The sequence below is a fragment of the Sinocyclocheilus rhinocerous genome, unplaced genomic scaffold, assembly GCF_001515625.1.
Source record: "Sinocyclocheilus rhinocerous isolate Xijiao unplaced genomic scaffold, SAMN03320098_v1.1 scaffold153, whole genome shotgun sequence".
NCBI classification, from domain to species: domain Eukaryota; kingdom Metazoa; phylum Chordata; class Actinopteri; order Cypriniformes; family Cyprinidae; genus Sinocyclocheilus; species Sinocyclocheilus rhinocerous.
Window position 1 is genome coordinate 3,365,940 of NW_015660878.1, and position 15,533 is coordinate 3,381,472.

Consider the following 15,533-nt stretch of genomic DNA (forward strand, 5'->3'; position numbering starts at 1 on the left):
AGGGCCTCTTGTCTTACATCATCAATACTATGGGCAAGTTCTGTGCACCGGTCCGAGACGATGAAATCAAGAAGCTCAAGGAGAACTCAGGCGACTTATTGACACTGTTCAAGTATGTTATTAAGGTGTCTTCTTGTATAGCTTTGTAGAACTAGGTCAATTTCACTTCAGAGCACACTGGCTGGTGTAATAACTTACAAATAGTGCATCCCATTCTCATTTAAATTTGTGCATGAAATCTGTGTACAGGTATGTACAATTTCTTGAACAAATTCATGAATCACCAATTACTTTTATACTAAAATGTATTCTTAATTTATGAAGAAAAAAAAAATGTAGGAGCAACTTAAACCACACATATGCAAAAATCTAATATTTTTGGTGGCCTTACAACTATGTCATTATAGTATCATTGAGATACTATTATAGTTTGTATTAATTTGAATTTGTATTTATTTATTTATTGGTTTTATTTTAATAAAAACATTTTATTAAATATTTTATTTAAATTATTTTGTTGAATGTTTTTTGTCACTTTTAGTAGTTTTGGGTCATATATATATATATATATATATATATATATATATATATATATTTATGTGAACATTCACCTGAGGCAAAGTAACTGACTCGTAAATGATCGCTTGTGTCATAACAGGGAAATCTTCCGGGTGCTGGACCTGATGAAAATGGACATGGTGAATTTTACCATCCAGAGCCTCAGGCCAGAGCTTCAGAGGCAGTCGGTAGAGTATGAGAGAGCCAAATTCCAGAGCATTCTGGAAAGAACTCCCAGTGAGTCTACAAATAAAATAATTTACAATTATTTTAAATAAAATGATTGCATTTAAAAGGATCAGCCATTTTCACCACAAAAAAGAACATTTTGTCATTATTGATCAACCTTTTGTCATTCCAGAACCATGTGGCTTTCTTTTTCCTGTGAAACACAAAAGATGCTTTGAAGATGTTTTGACTGTTTTTGTCTGTACAGTGAAAGTCAATGGGGTCCACAACAAAATTGGACACCATTGACTTTCATTGTACGGTCAAAAAAAACAAAAAACACTGAGAAATTTTAAAAAATATCTCAACAAAATAAATTAAGGTTTAGATCGACATGAGTAAAAACTATTTAAATTATTTCAACTATTATTAGTTTAACTATTATTATTATTATTAGTTTAACTATTATTAACTACTATTATATATATATATATATATATATATATGGTTAAATATTATTAAATTAAAACTAAATTAAATTATTTAAAACTATTTAAATTAACTATTTAAACTGTCCCATTTAAAGGGATAGTTCACCCAAAAGTATCTGGACTCCTTTGCACACCTGGGCAACCTTTAACATCATTTTAATTCACCCAGGTGCTTTGGACCACACAACTGAGTGGATCCAATCTTCAATAGAGGAGGCCACTCGAGTCATGCGAGACAAGAGCAGCGATTCTGGACAGAGCGGCAAACCCTTACCAGGCCCCACGCTGGTGCTAAATACAGCCTACATCAGACTGCTCACCTGGGACGAGAGCAAGGGCCCATTACCTGAGGTTGGAGAACAAACACAGTTATTATCAGTCATACTGAGCATTGATATCAAATTCAAAATGCATCTTTAAGAGTGCTTTATGATCTAACACTTGCAGACCGTGATGACGGATGAAGTGAGGTTGCAGGAGATGCAGCGGTCTCTTCAGCTCTATCAAGCGGGCGCGTCTGTTCTGCTGATAGTCTACAGCTCAATAGGAGGGGCCGTGTCAGGCCTGCCCGCTCTTGTCGAGAGACTTAAGAAGATGACAGCAGTGCTGCTGGAGGGCATGCATAGCGCGTATGTCCCGTCCCTTTCCTTCCCCTAAACTCTGCTCAGGTTTACACATGCACACGTCACACACATACTTCTACATAAACGCAATAATGAATGTCTCAATCTAAAAGATCTTGCCTGTTGGCTTTTTTTCCTCCCCCGTTTGGCTTACAGAGACTTTAATCTCACTGAAGCTCTTGGAAACGTCAGTGCTCAGATCTGCTGTGAAGTCAACAAGTCTCTGGCTGAAAGAAACTTGCCAGCACTGCCGGCTGAACTGCAGGAAACTTTAAAGGGCCAGATTTGTGACATCACCCAGGAAAACAACCCAATACGCACTCTTGTTGGTAAGGAAAAATGTAAAGGAATATTCGAGTTCCAATCAACAGCACTTGTGTCATTGCAAAAAATGATTTTCTTATAATTTTTTGTCCTGTTTACCAGTCAAAATATCTAAACAAACATAATTAAAATCAAGAAACATTTATGTGAGAAGCAAAAAAGTAGATAATAGTTTATAATACAGAAATGTATATATTATAATAATCTTTTTGCTTAAAACAAGAAAATCTGCCAGTGGAGTAAGAAAGATAAACTTGCATCAGAATTAAATGTTTTGTTTTTTTATGCATAAAAAATAAAAATATCTTCCAATGTAGTAAGAACAATAAACTCATTTTTCCTTTGAGTAAGTTTATTTTCCTTAGCCCATTGATTTTTTTTTTCTTGTTTTATGCAACTCGAGTCGCTACATTTTTAAGTAACTTAATTTAAGAATGTTTAGAAATGTAATTTGTACAAGAAAAGAAGACAAAATACTAAGTAAGAAAATCCCCCCTTTTTGCAACGTAATATTACCTAAAAAATTATTTTAATCTTAAAATGGAAATAAATGGAGCCAAATTTTGGAGGATTAAAAGCAGAAATGTGAAGCTTATAATTTTATAAAAGCAATTACCTTAATTCTTCTGTTAAAACCAGTGTATTATTTAAGCTATAAAGCTGTTTCAATTTAAATTTTTTAAATTTTTTATGTTGTATTCATGGCAACTAAGTTGTAAATTTGCATATAACTGTTAATCAAGCTTTTTTTGATATATTAAGCATATTGTTCACATTTTGTGGCTATACTATTAAAACAGTGATATTTTACATTTATATATTGACTCCATTCACTTCTATTCTCATTGCCTCACTGTATTTTATTTTATTTAATTTATTTATTTATTTATTTTTTAAATGAAAGTGGAAATGAATTTTTGTGATAACCAACATTATGGCAACAAATGCCGTCAGAGCTGAACTTGTAATATTACCTTAAAGCAGTGGTTCTCAACCTTTTTTTCCACCGGGCCGCACTATAAAGGGAGCTCTAAAAATATTTTTCAGCAACCAGCTCCCGCCTCTTTGCCCATTTTTGATTATCCAGGAGTAACGCGGGGTGACGCGATGCCAAGATGGCGACGGCTGGCTCCGCCAACTTTGAGCTTCAAAAGCGCTCTTCAGAAACCTACGGGTGACGTCACGGACACTACGTCCATGTTTTTATACAGTCTATGGTTTTAATGTGCCTTTTCTGTCCCACAGAGGGAAGGGTACAGCAGTACTTTAGGGTGGTCCTCGCCTCTACCAACTCTCACAGGACGCCCCCTCCTGTACCGCCAGGCTTGGGTCTGATTCAGCCGGAGCTCATGGGGCTCGGGGTCAGTTTTGTCAACCTCGTCAACTTCAACAAAAAGGTTTACGGTCCTTTCTACGTGAGCATCCTGAAGAATCTACTTTTCATCGACATGCAAGCACCAACTCCGCAGAATGGGATCATACAGGGGCCACCCAGCAGCCCACTGGAGTCCAAATAAATCAGGATGCATCGTTTACTTGATTCGTTATCATCACCAGACATTTCACTCATGTGTTTCCAAGTGAATTATTTGATGCTTGATTTAAAGGAATCACTGCAGTACGAAGAAGACTGAAGAACAACAATGTGCTATGGTGCTTAAAATGGGAAATTATGGACGGGGGGGTTGTGCTGTTTATTATGTTACAAAGAGACTATGTTCCTTGCCAAGTTATATTTTTAGCATCTCTCTAACTGTGGTTTTCACTTGACAGTGTTACTGCAATAGAAAAGCAGTCATTACGTACAGTATACCATGACCATGTTTAGGTGCAAGGCAGAAACTTTTCTATATTTACAGTTGTTAAAGACGTAGCCAAAATAGGCTAATATATTTACACAGATCATTTACAGACTATTGAGAATGTTATATCCATTTAGAGATACCCATGTTGTTTCCCATGCCCATTTTCTAGATCATAAAACAAGTTTATTGGAGCAAATTGAAATCCATCATCGACAAAGTGAAATTATACTATACACATTATTTTGAAAGTATTGTATTACAAATATTAACTGTGTTTATACTTGAAAAAAGGTCTGAATTTCTTATTCCGTATAATTTGAAATGGAAGAAACTTGAAATTATATAAAGAGTCAGAGATATACAGAGATATATAAAGAATCAAGAACTCTTGAGAAGATCAAATTGAACAATATTGTTAAATTAATTTGAATTTTTTTGGTCCTGGTAGTGTTCTTTTATACAGTTACGACTGCATGATCATTTGTTGTCCTTTTTTATCCTTTAGACATCAACATCTGGGTTAGTTTTGTATGCTGTTTGTATCATTGTGCTTTGGTTACAGGCATGTTTGTTTTATTACGGTTGTATTTGAAATTTAAGGCGATTCTCTTATATAATGTTTGTGCTCTTATGTTCAGTTATTTTAATTGTTTTAACTATAACCTAACCGCATAGATCAAGACCCTTGTTTGGCTGGTGACACACACATAAACACACATGATTTTTGCCGTTGTTACAGGCAAATGAATGACATCTTTATGTGGAAAGCCATTGTTTTAACATGACAGACCTTCAGTTTAACAATTTTGCAATATATGTATTGTTTGTTTTCAAGATGTAAGAACCCTTGTAAGAACAACAAAATATATGTAGTGTGACAAGCACAAAAAAAATAATAATAATAAAAGAAAGTGTGGAAACTAGTCCATATTTCTTTTAAACCTGTTTCTGCATTCATCTGACAGCATTTAAATATTCTTTTGTTACATTTTTTAAAACAATTTTATTTTTTATTTAAAATCAGTTAACATTTTACTGGAAGTGGGGAAAATTGTTAAATCACAATCTGGTATATAATTTGTTATCGCTCAATTAAACATTTTATGTGCTCTTTAATTCATAATTAAGACTCTTATTTTGCAAGAATACTACTTCCGGTGTGTTGATGTCATGCTGATGACATATGAAGCTAGTTGAAGGCTAACGCAGAACCATACTAGATTTCGGGACCAGTGTCACTGTTATTTAGTTTCTTTTCACCATTTCAAAGCTTTAATCATGATGCAGTTCATAGTAAGTACTTACATCTGTTCGTGAGATTGTAAACGTGTGTTTATTCGCTTGCTAATTCACATTGTAGTAGCTAATATCTCTAAGTAACTAGCTTATCAAAGGGTTTCATTTGAGCTAAATATAAACATTTACAGCCGGATCATTTATAATATAGGAGAATGTTTCTATCTGTGATATGATTTTGCTGATCTTTGAGCTTCTTTTGTCTTTCCAGCTTGGCTTCACTCTGGGGAACGTGGTTGGAATGTATCTGGCACAGAATTACGAGGTTATAAAAACTATTTATTCACATATTAACTCTGTGTCTGTCTAAAATCTTATAAACGAATTCTAATAAGACTGGACTAAATGGCATTAGTCTTGAAATAGAGAACAGCTCCATTGTTTAGTGATCATTGTCTGATATAATTTATTTGTTTATAACTTTTTCAAGATACCCAATATTTCAAAGAAAATCGAGGCCTTTAAGAAGGACGTGGAGGCCAAGAAGAAACCCCCAGAATGATGGACACAAGTCATGTGTGGAAATATGGCAAATTGTAATTAACTGTAGAGGGATATTTAAGAACAAGAATATAATCTAGTATGTGTTAAAGTATAAACAGAAGAGCCCTCAAGATGCACAGTATATTCCTAGTGTCAAATAGTGCCTCAAAATCAAAACTGTTTTGAAAGTTGATGTGTTATGCATTTTGCATTGTATTCTCTTTCTCTCTCTTTTTCTAAAGCAGGGTAAATTTGTTTACACCTGATTTTTTTGCTGTTACATTTTGGATAATTATTCATTAATATATTTTAAAAACTCAATGGGATATTTTTTTTGTCAGAAACAGCTTGCAGTGTGATGCAGTTCTTGGGTTTGCTGTATTTATGGAGAAACATATTTGCAGGGCAAATAGAAACTGCACATAATAATCAGATATTCGAAACAAATTACTGCAATGTTTTATAAAGGCTTCTTAACATTATGTAATAAAGTTCTGAGATTATACTAATAAAATGCTTATATTAAGTTGTTGGTTGCCAATATTGTTATTCTATGTTATTTTTCTAGTAATACTTATTAAATAAATGTCACACTTAAAAGTATCAAATGATAAAGTTCTACACATTACATTTTTGTTAATTAAATTTAGGTAGAACTTTAGTACAACATTCTAATTAAAACTTTACTCTTTTCATGCTATAAAAATACTTTGCTGGATAATAATTTGTCTAAAATATACCAGAGATTCAAGGGGTTAGCATGCTGCTTAAAAAATAATGTGACACCAACTAATACATTATTCATGGAAAATGCCAAAAACATCAACTTATTCTTATATGAAAGTATACATAAAAAGATTAAAGAACGGTACAAATGTCACGAATTACATACAGACCCGTTAAAATGTTGAAACAATGTAGAAACCGCCACAGGTAAACCAGCGTGTACGGTGTTAAAAGTATGCTGTTGTAAATGTTGACCGGAAGATGGCGCGGTGGACACGGAAGTAAACAACGTTCTCAGTATTCCAAATACAACGGTTGCGCTTCTGTGTACATTTATCAAGGTTATTATGGTTAAAATTATATATGTAAACTACGACATACTACAGTAAATATGTTTTTTAAATATAGTCTAATATTTACTACAGTGACTTTTACCATGTCATCACTAGGCACGCAAAAACACATTAAATGTCTTAAACATGCTTTAGATTTTTTTTTTTTTTGAACTACTTATTCAAAATAGCAATTCTTTAAAAAATACATTAATACGAGATGCATTAGGTTTGTAAAGTTTTTCCGGAAGTCGAAGTGAGTGTTTCCGGTACGCGTGGCCGCTTCAATGACAGCTGCTGAGCGAGACAAGCCAAGATGATTTCCCTCACCGACTCCCAGAGTAAGATTAACATAACCTGTCTCACTGACAGCTCTTCCTCAGACAATGTCTAGCGTTAGTGCTTTCATCTGCAAAGCCTGTTGTCTTTATTATTTCGCCTGTCTTGAGTATTTATGTGTATGTGGATTCATGCAGCTGCGTACAGATGTCACTCCACCAGTAATAAGTCTAGTGTAAAAGTCGTTGGCGGTGAATTACATGACAGGAAACAGACAAAATAAATGTTCTGGCTTAAAAACCGCTTTAATGTGGATGGTGAACTGCACCAGACTGATTGCATGAAGACAGAACAGTCCTATAAACATAGTTTAATGCATATGATCATCATAATCATCAATAAGAAATGATCATATTAGCAAATAATATCTAACCTTTATGTGGTATTAAATGCTAATTATATATATTGGTTTAATTTAATATTGGTTAAATTTTATGGCTTTCCCTCTCTCAACAGAAATTGGAATGGGGCTAACAGGATTTGGTGTATTTTTTCTGTTTTTTGGGATGATCCTGTTTTTCGATAAAGCTCTCCTTGCCATAGGAAATGTGAGTGTTCCCATCTTGTCATTGATATATTTTAACAACATATTTTGGTTATGCCTTACATATTTATAACTATATGATAATGTGAATTATACTAATCAGAAACTAATATAAACAGTGTATATATTATTTGTTTCTTAGAGTAATTACAATATATATATATTTTAAATGTCTCTCTCTCTCTCTGTGCGTGTGTGTACACACACACACACACACACACACACATATATATATATATATAATGTAATGTAATATTCTCACTGGTTTAAAAAAAACAAAACAATTTAATGCATGTTTGTGCTAGTTTCTGAGCAATTTCTTTTGTATAACTTTGTTGTGAATAGTATTGTTTTGCTACACATTTCTACTTTTTCCGTCATATTCTTCATTATGCTCCTCTAGATTTTCCTGGTATTAAGTGTTGTCTCATAATAGCTAAAATACAACATTTTTATACCATAATTTGTTCTAAACTTAAATTATGAGTGCACATAGACACACATAAGCACAGATCCCTCGACCCAAAGGCAGTTTCTATCTCTTACCTCTCTCTTGGTCTTCATTTGTCTCAGATCCTTTTTGTTGTGGGCCTGGCGTTTGTAATCGGGCTGGAGAGGACGTTCAGGTTCTTCTTTCAGAAGCACAAAATGAAAGCCACCAGCTTCTTCCTAGGAGGCATCTTTGTAGTGCTAATCGGATGGCCCATCATTGGAGTGATTCTAGAGTTTTATGGCTTCTTTCTATTATTCAGGTATTTTTTTTTAAAGAAATAGGACGCTCTTAACCAGGCAAATTATGCAGCTACATAACTAGTAGCTCTAGATGATGCTGATACAGATTGGCTAAAGGTGGATATAGATATTATCTACACTGATACAGATAAACTACACATTTTACAAGTAAATAAGAAAAAAGTGAAAATTAAATGAGCACTTATTTTACACTATAGTAAGTAAAATGATTATATTATTTAAAAAATAAAATGTACATTATGATCCCGGTAATTCCTAATATCAGTCTATATCTACACTCTAATGCCTTCTCTTCACGTGTAGGGGATTCTTTCCAGTGGTCGTAGGCTTCATCAGGAGAATTCCTGTGCTGGGATACTTGCTGAATCTTCCCTTTATTAGTGGGGTAAGTTTTACCCAGCAGGGTGATGAAGAGGAGAGTGTGAGGTGATCTTTTTCTCCCTCTCTTGGTTTTATTTCCATATAAGGATCCTCTCAGATTGCAGTGAATTTAACACGTCCTAACCAGGCATTATGCAATAAATGACTAATAACAAACATGAAAAGTGTAAATGAGCTACCAAACCATTAAACAAGCATGTTCTAATTGAATGTGATTGTGTTAGCATTTACACTATCAGTGTGAACAGATAAACCGCTTATCAATATAAACGTATTACGTCATGTCTGGTTAGGACACGGTCCTATTGTAAATTCACTTCAAAAGCTTTTGCTTGCTTTAGCAGCTATGAGACTAACATGCTTTTGCACAAAATGTCACATATATTCAAATATTCCAGTAGCTTTGTGATGAAGTAATATTTTTCCTTAGGTTTTAAAAATACCATCTTAGTACAAGATAATTCTATTCTTAGTAGAATAGAACTGAATATCTGAAATTACACATATTACTGTTTGAAAAAGAAATTGTTTTTTTTCAGTAAGGATGCGTTAATCAAAAGTGACAGTAAAGACATTTATAATATTACAATATCCTGAAATCATGTCAAATGTAATATTTTTGTGAAAAATATTTAGCAGCACTGTTTTAAGCATTGGCAATAATAAGTAGTAAAGTTTCTTGAGCAGCAAATCAGCATATTAGAATGATTTCTGAAGGATCATGTGACACTGAAGACTGGAGTAATGATGCTGAAAATTCAGCTTCGCCATCACAGAAATAACTTCTATTTTATAATGCATTTAAAAAAAGAAAATTACTATTTAAATTGTAATAACCTTTCACGGTATTACTGTTTTACTGTATTTTTGGTCAAATAAATGCTGCCTTGGTGAGCATAAGAGACTACTTTCAAAAACATTAAAAAAACCTTACCGGACCTAAACTTTTTGTATGGTATCAACTACATAACCTGAACTGATGATACCACTCAAATAGTGGCTAACACACATTAGGCTTTTTTGGGCACCTGTTTTCACCTCATGCAAGAAAACAGTCTTGCGAGTGTCTTTCAACATCTGTTTGTTGTTCTTTTAATGCCTTCCTAAGGCTGAGCGGACAGTCAGTCATCTTGGTCAGTCACTGCTAATTCTGTCTTGCATGCGAGCATGAATCATGCTGTCCTGTGTCCAGTATTTTAAGTGATAAACATGTCATGAATAGGAATATATATTATTGTATTGTTATATCTATAAATGATTTTTTAAAAGTGTCCTAATCCTTCCATACCTCTTTTTGTTTCTCCAGTATGTGGACAAAATGAGTGAAAGCAACAACATGGTTTAACAGACTCTTTTTTACCACTTATTTATAATGGATTTTCTAAAGCTTTACCTTAAAACAGCCAGGAGAAGTATAGAGGTCGTATTACCGAAGCTTTCTATTCAGACGTGTTTCCATTGTAAGGACGTCTGAGTGATATTTACGTCAGTGAAATGCAAAGTGTGCAGCGTGGAAAACAAGCCACTCCTTCGTCGGCTGGCCAAAGCAAAGCTGCGTCACAGCATCACTGCATCCCTGAACAACTGTGCCCTCATTTATAAATGCAAACTTCATCAAGAAGTTACTGGAGATCCTCCCATGAAGAATGTTTGTTTGACTGTGTAGAAGCGACTTCTGGAAGTCTGTATTCTGTTACATTAATGGCCTTGTTACACGCTTGTGTCTATAATTGTATTTTCAAGAGGGAGGAGAGCTGGATGACTCTAATTTCTGTTTTTTCCCCTATCACACCTGCTGAAACTGTGTGATATTTACACTTTATTTTAAAATTAAACTATTACTAATCAGACTGGCATATAGAGTTGTATAGAGACGTTATTATTATTAACAATTTTTCTTTCTGTCTTCAAAAATGGTGGGATTTCAGAATGGTTCAGTTGCCACAAACTTTTGTAAATATACATTTAAAAACTTGAAATGAGGTCAGTGTCTTTATTCTTATTCTTATTGCTTTATTAGGTATTGACACACCATTTGGGGTTCCTCAAAAGGGGCTTTAAAATAGTTTTGTTAATAATAATAATATGGTTGTAATATTAATATACTAAAATAATTATATTTTGATATATGAATCAATTATTAATATTAAATTATCAAGAACAACTGTAATTAATGATAATAAATTAATTATATATATATATATATATAATTAGTGAAGCTCCACATACGTACATATAAATCAGATGTTATATAAAGTATATAATGCGATTAATCATTTGACAGCATGAAAAATAATATATATGAAATATTAATTTTATATATAATAAATTATTTATGTATATTTATATATAAATAATTGATTATTATGATTACATTTTTATTCTTTATTGGTTCTTGTTGATAAAATTATTTGTCCTATTCATTTTTATTAATATTAATATATTTTTTCTCTTGTGACCTAAAGAATGACAAATGGTGCCTCAAGTATATTGAGGAATGAGACAGACTTGTTTTCTTCGGTCTAGCTTTAACTCTGGCAAGATTTGTTGTTTTGTAATCTATTTCAGAGACCACTCACATTTAGGGTGTATGCTTCTTATCCATTATTATTCCCTTCTAGAAGAGACATAAATTGCAAGTAATCTGTAGGCAGATCCCAGCAGATATTTATATATGTAGTGTCAGCAGGGAAACCCCATCAGCCGCTCACTGTTCATTCATAAAAAACGATTAGCTGGTGTATTTGAGACGCTTCATTGCTGAAGGTGTAAACATATCAATACTTTCCGCCCTCTTCTTTTCATTAGTTAGCTATTAAAAGTGCACACGAATGGAAATTTCTCTTCTGCAGCTCTAAAAAGCATCCTAGCTTACAGATGTAAGTGTAGCCAGCCCTGCGAGCGTGTCTTCAAACGTCATAGCAGTAAAGTAGCCTTATTATTTTTAAAGGAAGGGTTAACTAATCGCTCTGAAAGGTTCGTGGTCCGGCCCCGTTGTGAATCAATGGGACTTGACCTATAGCTGAAGACAACATTCATTCAACATTGCCCCACCCTGATGATTATAAATATCAAGGACAGACTTCACAGTCTTCACTCTTGATCTTGCCTCTGAGACTCAACCGCTGAAGAGAACGTCTGGCACTATGAAAGTAAGTCCACATTCATGCTTGCGTTTGTCTCGTACACTTTTAGCAATTAACTTGTAACTAGACCGAATTAAAAAAAAAAAAAAAAGAAGCTGATGTGACTACCAGGAATTTAGTCATTTTTATATTAGGAATCTTGTATTGATACTTTTGTGCATAATGTAATGAACAATGAAGAGAAAATATACAGTGTTACAAAAGGCTGATTGCAATGTTCTTGCACATGGGAAATGATATATTTTAACACATCTTCACCCTTTCAGGATTTAAGGACTCTTGCGGCTTACGCACTTGCGCTGTTACTTCTGGCAACATTTGTGTCCCATTCTTGGAGTGCGCCCAAGGTATGATATAATATTATTTATTTAAACATTTACTATTTTAATTTAAACAATTCAATTATTATTGAATAATATAATTTTTGTTTTATTTTAATAAATATTTAGTTTTTATGTATATTATATATTAAACATATTAAAATATTCTATTTTTATACAACATTTTTTACTATTTTAATTGTAAAATTGTAATTATTTGCAATTTTATTCTTATTTTTTAAAAATATTTTATATTTTAATTATGTTCTACATAAAACAATGCAAGTAATCTCTCTCTTTTATATTTTTTTATATATATTAAAGGGCAGTTTTCAGCGTCGGAATTGGACGCCCCAAGCCATGTTATATCTGAAGGGCACACGTATGTTCCTGCTGTTTTTCAACCATATTTCTGTCTAAAACTGCATATATGATTACTTTTGTTCTGTGCGATTTTGAATGAGTTAGTTTTTCATTGTTTATAACAGAGGGACGCCGCTTTGTGTCAGAAGACCGAAATGAAGGGGACTTGTATGACACAATACACTTGGGTATGAATTATTTATAAAAAATCTCACAGTTTGTGACTTTTGTTGTCTAAACCATTAGTTATGCTTGCTGAGACTTTACAGTGTTACTATTGCATGCAAGTGTAATACTGATGGTAAGCTTGTAAATAAATACTGCTATTAATATGTAAACTGTCCTTCTCCACAGAGTCACGCAGTCAAAACACAGAAAACCTGAGCATCTCTAAAGCGGCTGCATTTCTCTTAAATGTTCTCCAGCAAGCCAGAGACGAGGGTGAGCTTTACTGAAACCAGCTCAAAGACCGCCAACAACTCACTCTTTCATCTGAATACTTCCAGTTTTGTGAGCCATGTGGAATTTAATGTTTTCAAGTTCATCCTCTGCTACAGTGATGCCCGTGTTTGACATCTCTGAAGGTTCATCACTCACTGTTCAACACTATTACAGTTAGATTTGAGTAATGTAGAGTTCTGTGTTTCTCTAGATTGTTGGACTGATCATTGAAATAACTGATAGTAAGGTCTTTTTTTATTTCTTTCAGGCGAAATAGTGGGTTGTTTTTTCCAAGACATATCATCTTGGAAAAGAGACTATTTATGATGATTGAAATTATGTGTAATATAAAATTAACTGTACAGATTTTTTGTCCTTTTCATTTTCTCATGTTAAATCAACATGTGAATTGACTGGTCTGTAAAATACATATTTGCGAATGTGTGAACATTTTCTCAATTAATTAAACTGAATTTGCACTGATAACCGCTACTGTGAGTAAGACTTTTTAATAAAATATGGATAGGATACATATTTGCACCTTATGTGGTTGAACTTTGCTAATCATTGATATGTATATAAAGGTGTTTTTTTCTACATTTGCACAAATTATTATACCTCATGTGGGACTAATATGCCAAATTTAGTTTAAAACACCAAAAAGATGTGTTTAGTACCAAATTTATATTCAAAAGTCTGTGACCAATGGTGAAAATGCTCTTATTTTTGCTTTTTTTTATTTTTTATTAATACAGTATTTCCATGATATTGTCACTATAGCAATTTAAAATGAAAAAGTAAACAGAAGAATTAAAAAAATTTTCTGTCTTAGTATTTGGTTTGTCCCACTTTTGCTTTAATTACAGCAGCATTTGAGTTGTATGAACTCCACAAGTTCATGTCAAATCTGATGATCGTGTTCTCTAGCATGATTTAAGACACTTAAGAGCATCTTGAGCTTTGATGGAAGCAAGAATCATCTGTACAAATGAGTCCACATGGATCAGTTATCATTAGCCAAATGGGTCTATCATTAAGTTCAAATGGGTTATTAAATCTGAGTATCATCTCAGACTTTTAAATGCCACTGTATGTTTAAGATATTTTTTCATTCATAAATTGGAGATACTTGATCAATAATCCATTCAAAAGCTGCAGTCAGACAAATATAGCACATTCTCAGAGGGTAGCGGGTGTAAATATGTCCTAGAGTCAGAACTACTGGAGCAGGAGAGTGCAGATCTTAATTTCCATTTTCCAGCAGTTGTTTGCTCTTACCCTCAGGCTCTGCACCCAGAGTGAATGGTGCCTTAATGTTCTGCCTGTCCTTCTCTGCCTCCTCCTCTTCATCATAGGTGTCGTCATCTTCCTCATCGCTGTGGTGAGGGGTGGAGTGGAGGGAAGCCGATGGGGATGGAGGGACAGAAGCGGGTCGGGGGTAACGGAAGCCTTGTGTCTGTGCAAACAAAAAAAGATTCAGTCACTCATACTGATTCTGACATAATAGTATTCAAAAAATGAGTCAAAATGACATTGTTTATTCAATAAATATGCCTGCTGTATCTATGTCACGTTACATTTCTGAGTGTGTATTCTTAGTAAAGTACATGTGTAGATCAACTGCGAGTGAATGTATGGGGATCAAAAGTTGGAATGGAAATCAAGTCATCTTCCTGTGCAGGTAAATGTTATCCTGTCAATTAAACTCGAGAGTGAAGCTCAGCAGCAGTTCATCACTCTGGAGTGTTAGACGTCACACATACATTCAATAACACTCGGATTAGCATGAGATGAGGTGGACACAGCAGCATTAACCTGTGATGCTGACAATGTGGTATTTGAGGATTATGAATAATGTCAGATATGTGCGTCCTTTAAGGCAAGGTGTATTTGAGTGATTTTTAGAAGAGTTTATTTCTTATGTCATTTTTAATTGCTGTGTACAACACCACCAATGTGGCATAAAAAAAGGCCCAGAGAGATTTTTTTTTTTACTTTGCCCCAAAAAAATAAAATCGCCAAAGGTCAAAGTACACAAGCCCTTGACATGCATGTACTTTAAAATGTAATTTATTCCAGTCATGACAAAGCTGTATTTTCAGCATAATTACTCCAATCTTCAGTGTCACATGATCCTTCAGAAATCATTCTAATATGCTGATTTGCTACTCAAGAAACATTCCCATTGTTACCAGTGTTGAAAACAGTTGTAATGCATAATAGTTTTGCAGAAACTCATTTTTTTTCAGGATTTCTTAATGAATAGATAGAAAGTTTAAAAGATAAGCATTTATTTTTAGTTATTTTTAATATATTTTAAATGTCTTAATGTCACTTTTGATCAAATGAATAAATTATAAAAGTATAAAAGTGTCCTTGCTGAATAAAAGTATGTATATATATATATATATATATATATATTATATATATATTAAAAACA

The 15,533-nt window shown here is 33.4% G+C and overlaps 5 protein-coding genes across 7 annotated transcripts in view; 4 read left to right on the plus strand and 1 right to left on the minus strand.

Moving 5' to 3' along the window:
* LOC107725683 (T-complex protein 11-like protein 2) overlaps positions 1 to 4,874 on the plus strand; it is a 12,577-nt gene extending 7,703 nt beyond the window's left edge. For both annotated transcript variants that reach the window (XM_016535047.1, XM_016535048.1), the window contains exons 7-10: positions 1,387 to 1,568; positions 1,665 to 1,846; positions 1,997 to 2,169; positions 3,410 to 4,874. In XM_016535047.1, the coding sequence (XP_016390533.1) occupies positions 1,387 to 1,568; positions 1,665 to 1,846; positions 1,997 to 2,169; positions 3,410 to 3,681 (809 nt within the window). In that variant the 3' untranslated portion in view covers positions 3,682 to 4,874. The remainder of the gene's footprint in view (positions 1 to 1,386; positions 1,569 to 1,664; positions 1,847 to 1,996; positions 2,170 to 3,409) is intronic.
* Positions 4,875 to 5,110: 236 nt separating this feature from the next.
* Positions 5,111 to 6,277, plus strand: LOC107725533 (uncharacterized protein C7orf73-like). Its single transcript, XM_016534810.1, has 3 exons — positions 5,111 to 5,262; positions 5,477 to 5,530; positions 5,696 to 6,277. Exons 1-3 carry the CDS (start codon positions 5,248 to 5,250, stop codon positions 5,765 to 5,767), a joined length of 141 nt encoding a protein of 46 aa, XP_016390296.1. The 5' UTR covers positions 5,111 to 5,247; the 3' UTR covers positions 5,768 to 6,277.
* A 785-nt stretch (positions 6,278 to 7,062) lies between these two features.
* On the plus strand, positions 7,063 to 10,762 carry golt1ba (golgi transport 1Ba). 2 transcript variants are annotated; one of them, XM_016534804.1, is made up of 5 exons: positions 7,063 to 7,147; positions 7,602 to 7,693; positions 8,263 to 8,441; positions 8,746 to 8,827; positions 10,130 to 10,762. In XM_016534804.1, the coding sequence occupies exons 1-5, from the start codon at positions 7,123 to 7,125 to the stop codon at positions 10,166 to 10,168; spliced, it is 417 nt and encodes a 138-aa protein (XP_016390290.1). In that variant the 5' UTR covers positions 7,063 to 7,122; the 3' UTR covers positions 10,169 to 10,762. The 2 variants fall into 2 exon arrangements, with proteins under 2 accessions (XP_016390290.1, XP_016390289.1); XM_016534803.1 differs by lacking the exon at positions 10,130 to 10,762 and adding an exon at positions 9,932 to 10,059.
* Positions 10,763 to 12,083: 1,321 nt separating this feature from the next.
* On the plus strand, positions 12,084 to 13,757 carry LOC107725633 (spexin-like). The gene is made up of 4 exons (XM_016534964.1): positions 12,084 to 12,316; positions 12,614 to 12,671; positions 12,778 to 12,840; positions 13,007 to 13,757. The coding sequence occupies exons 1-4, from the start codon at positions 12,203 to 12,205 to the stop codon at positions 13,105 to 13,107; spliced, it is 336 nt and encodes a 111-aa protein (XP_016390450.1). The 5' UTR covers positions 12,084 to 12,202; the 3' UTR covers positions 13,108 to 13,757.
* Positions 13,758 to 13,903: 146 nt separating this feature from the next.
* The window catches only part of gys2 (glycogen synthase 2), a 14,664-nt gene continuing 13,034 nt past the window's right edge, over positions 13,904 to 15,533 (minus strand). The window contains exon 16 of the mRNA XM_016534963.1: positions 13,904 to 14,549. Coding sequence (XP_016390449.1) covers positions 14,337 to 14,549 — 213 coding nt within the window. The 3' untranslated portion in view covers positions 13,904 to 14,336. The remainder of the gene's footprint in view (positions 14,550 to 15,533) is intronic.

Coding starts and splice junctions, on each gene's coding strand:
- LOC107725533 (XM_016534810.1), top strand. Junction 5,531..5,695: donor ATCTGGCACAGAATTACGAG/GTTATAAAAACT, acceptor AACTTTTTCAAG/ATACCCAATATTTCAAAGAA.
- golt1ba (XM_016534803.1), top strand. CDS start 7,123: ATGATTTCCCTCACCGACTCCCAGA. Junction 7,148..7,601: donor TTCCCTCACCGACTCCCAGA/GTAAGATTAACA, acceptor CTCTCTCAACAG/AAATTGGAATGGGGCTAACA. Junction 8,442..8,745: donor GGCTTCTTTCTATTATTCAG/GTATTTTTTTTT, acceptor CTTCACGTGTAG/GGGATTCTTTCCAGTGGTCG.
- LOC107725633 (XM_016534964.1), top strand. CDS start 12,203: ATGATATATTTTAACACATCTTCACCCTTTCAGGATTTAAGGACTCTT. Junction 12,317..12,613: donor ATTCTTGGAGTGCGCCCAAG/GTATGATATAAT, acceptor TATATATTAAAG/GGCAGTTTTCAGCGTCGGAA. Junction 12,841..13,006: donor GTATGACACAATACACTTGG/GTATGAATTATT, acceptor CCTTCTCCACAG/AGTCACGCAGTCAAAACACA.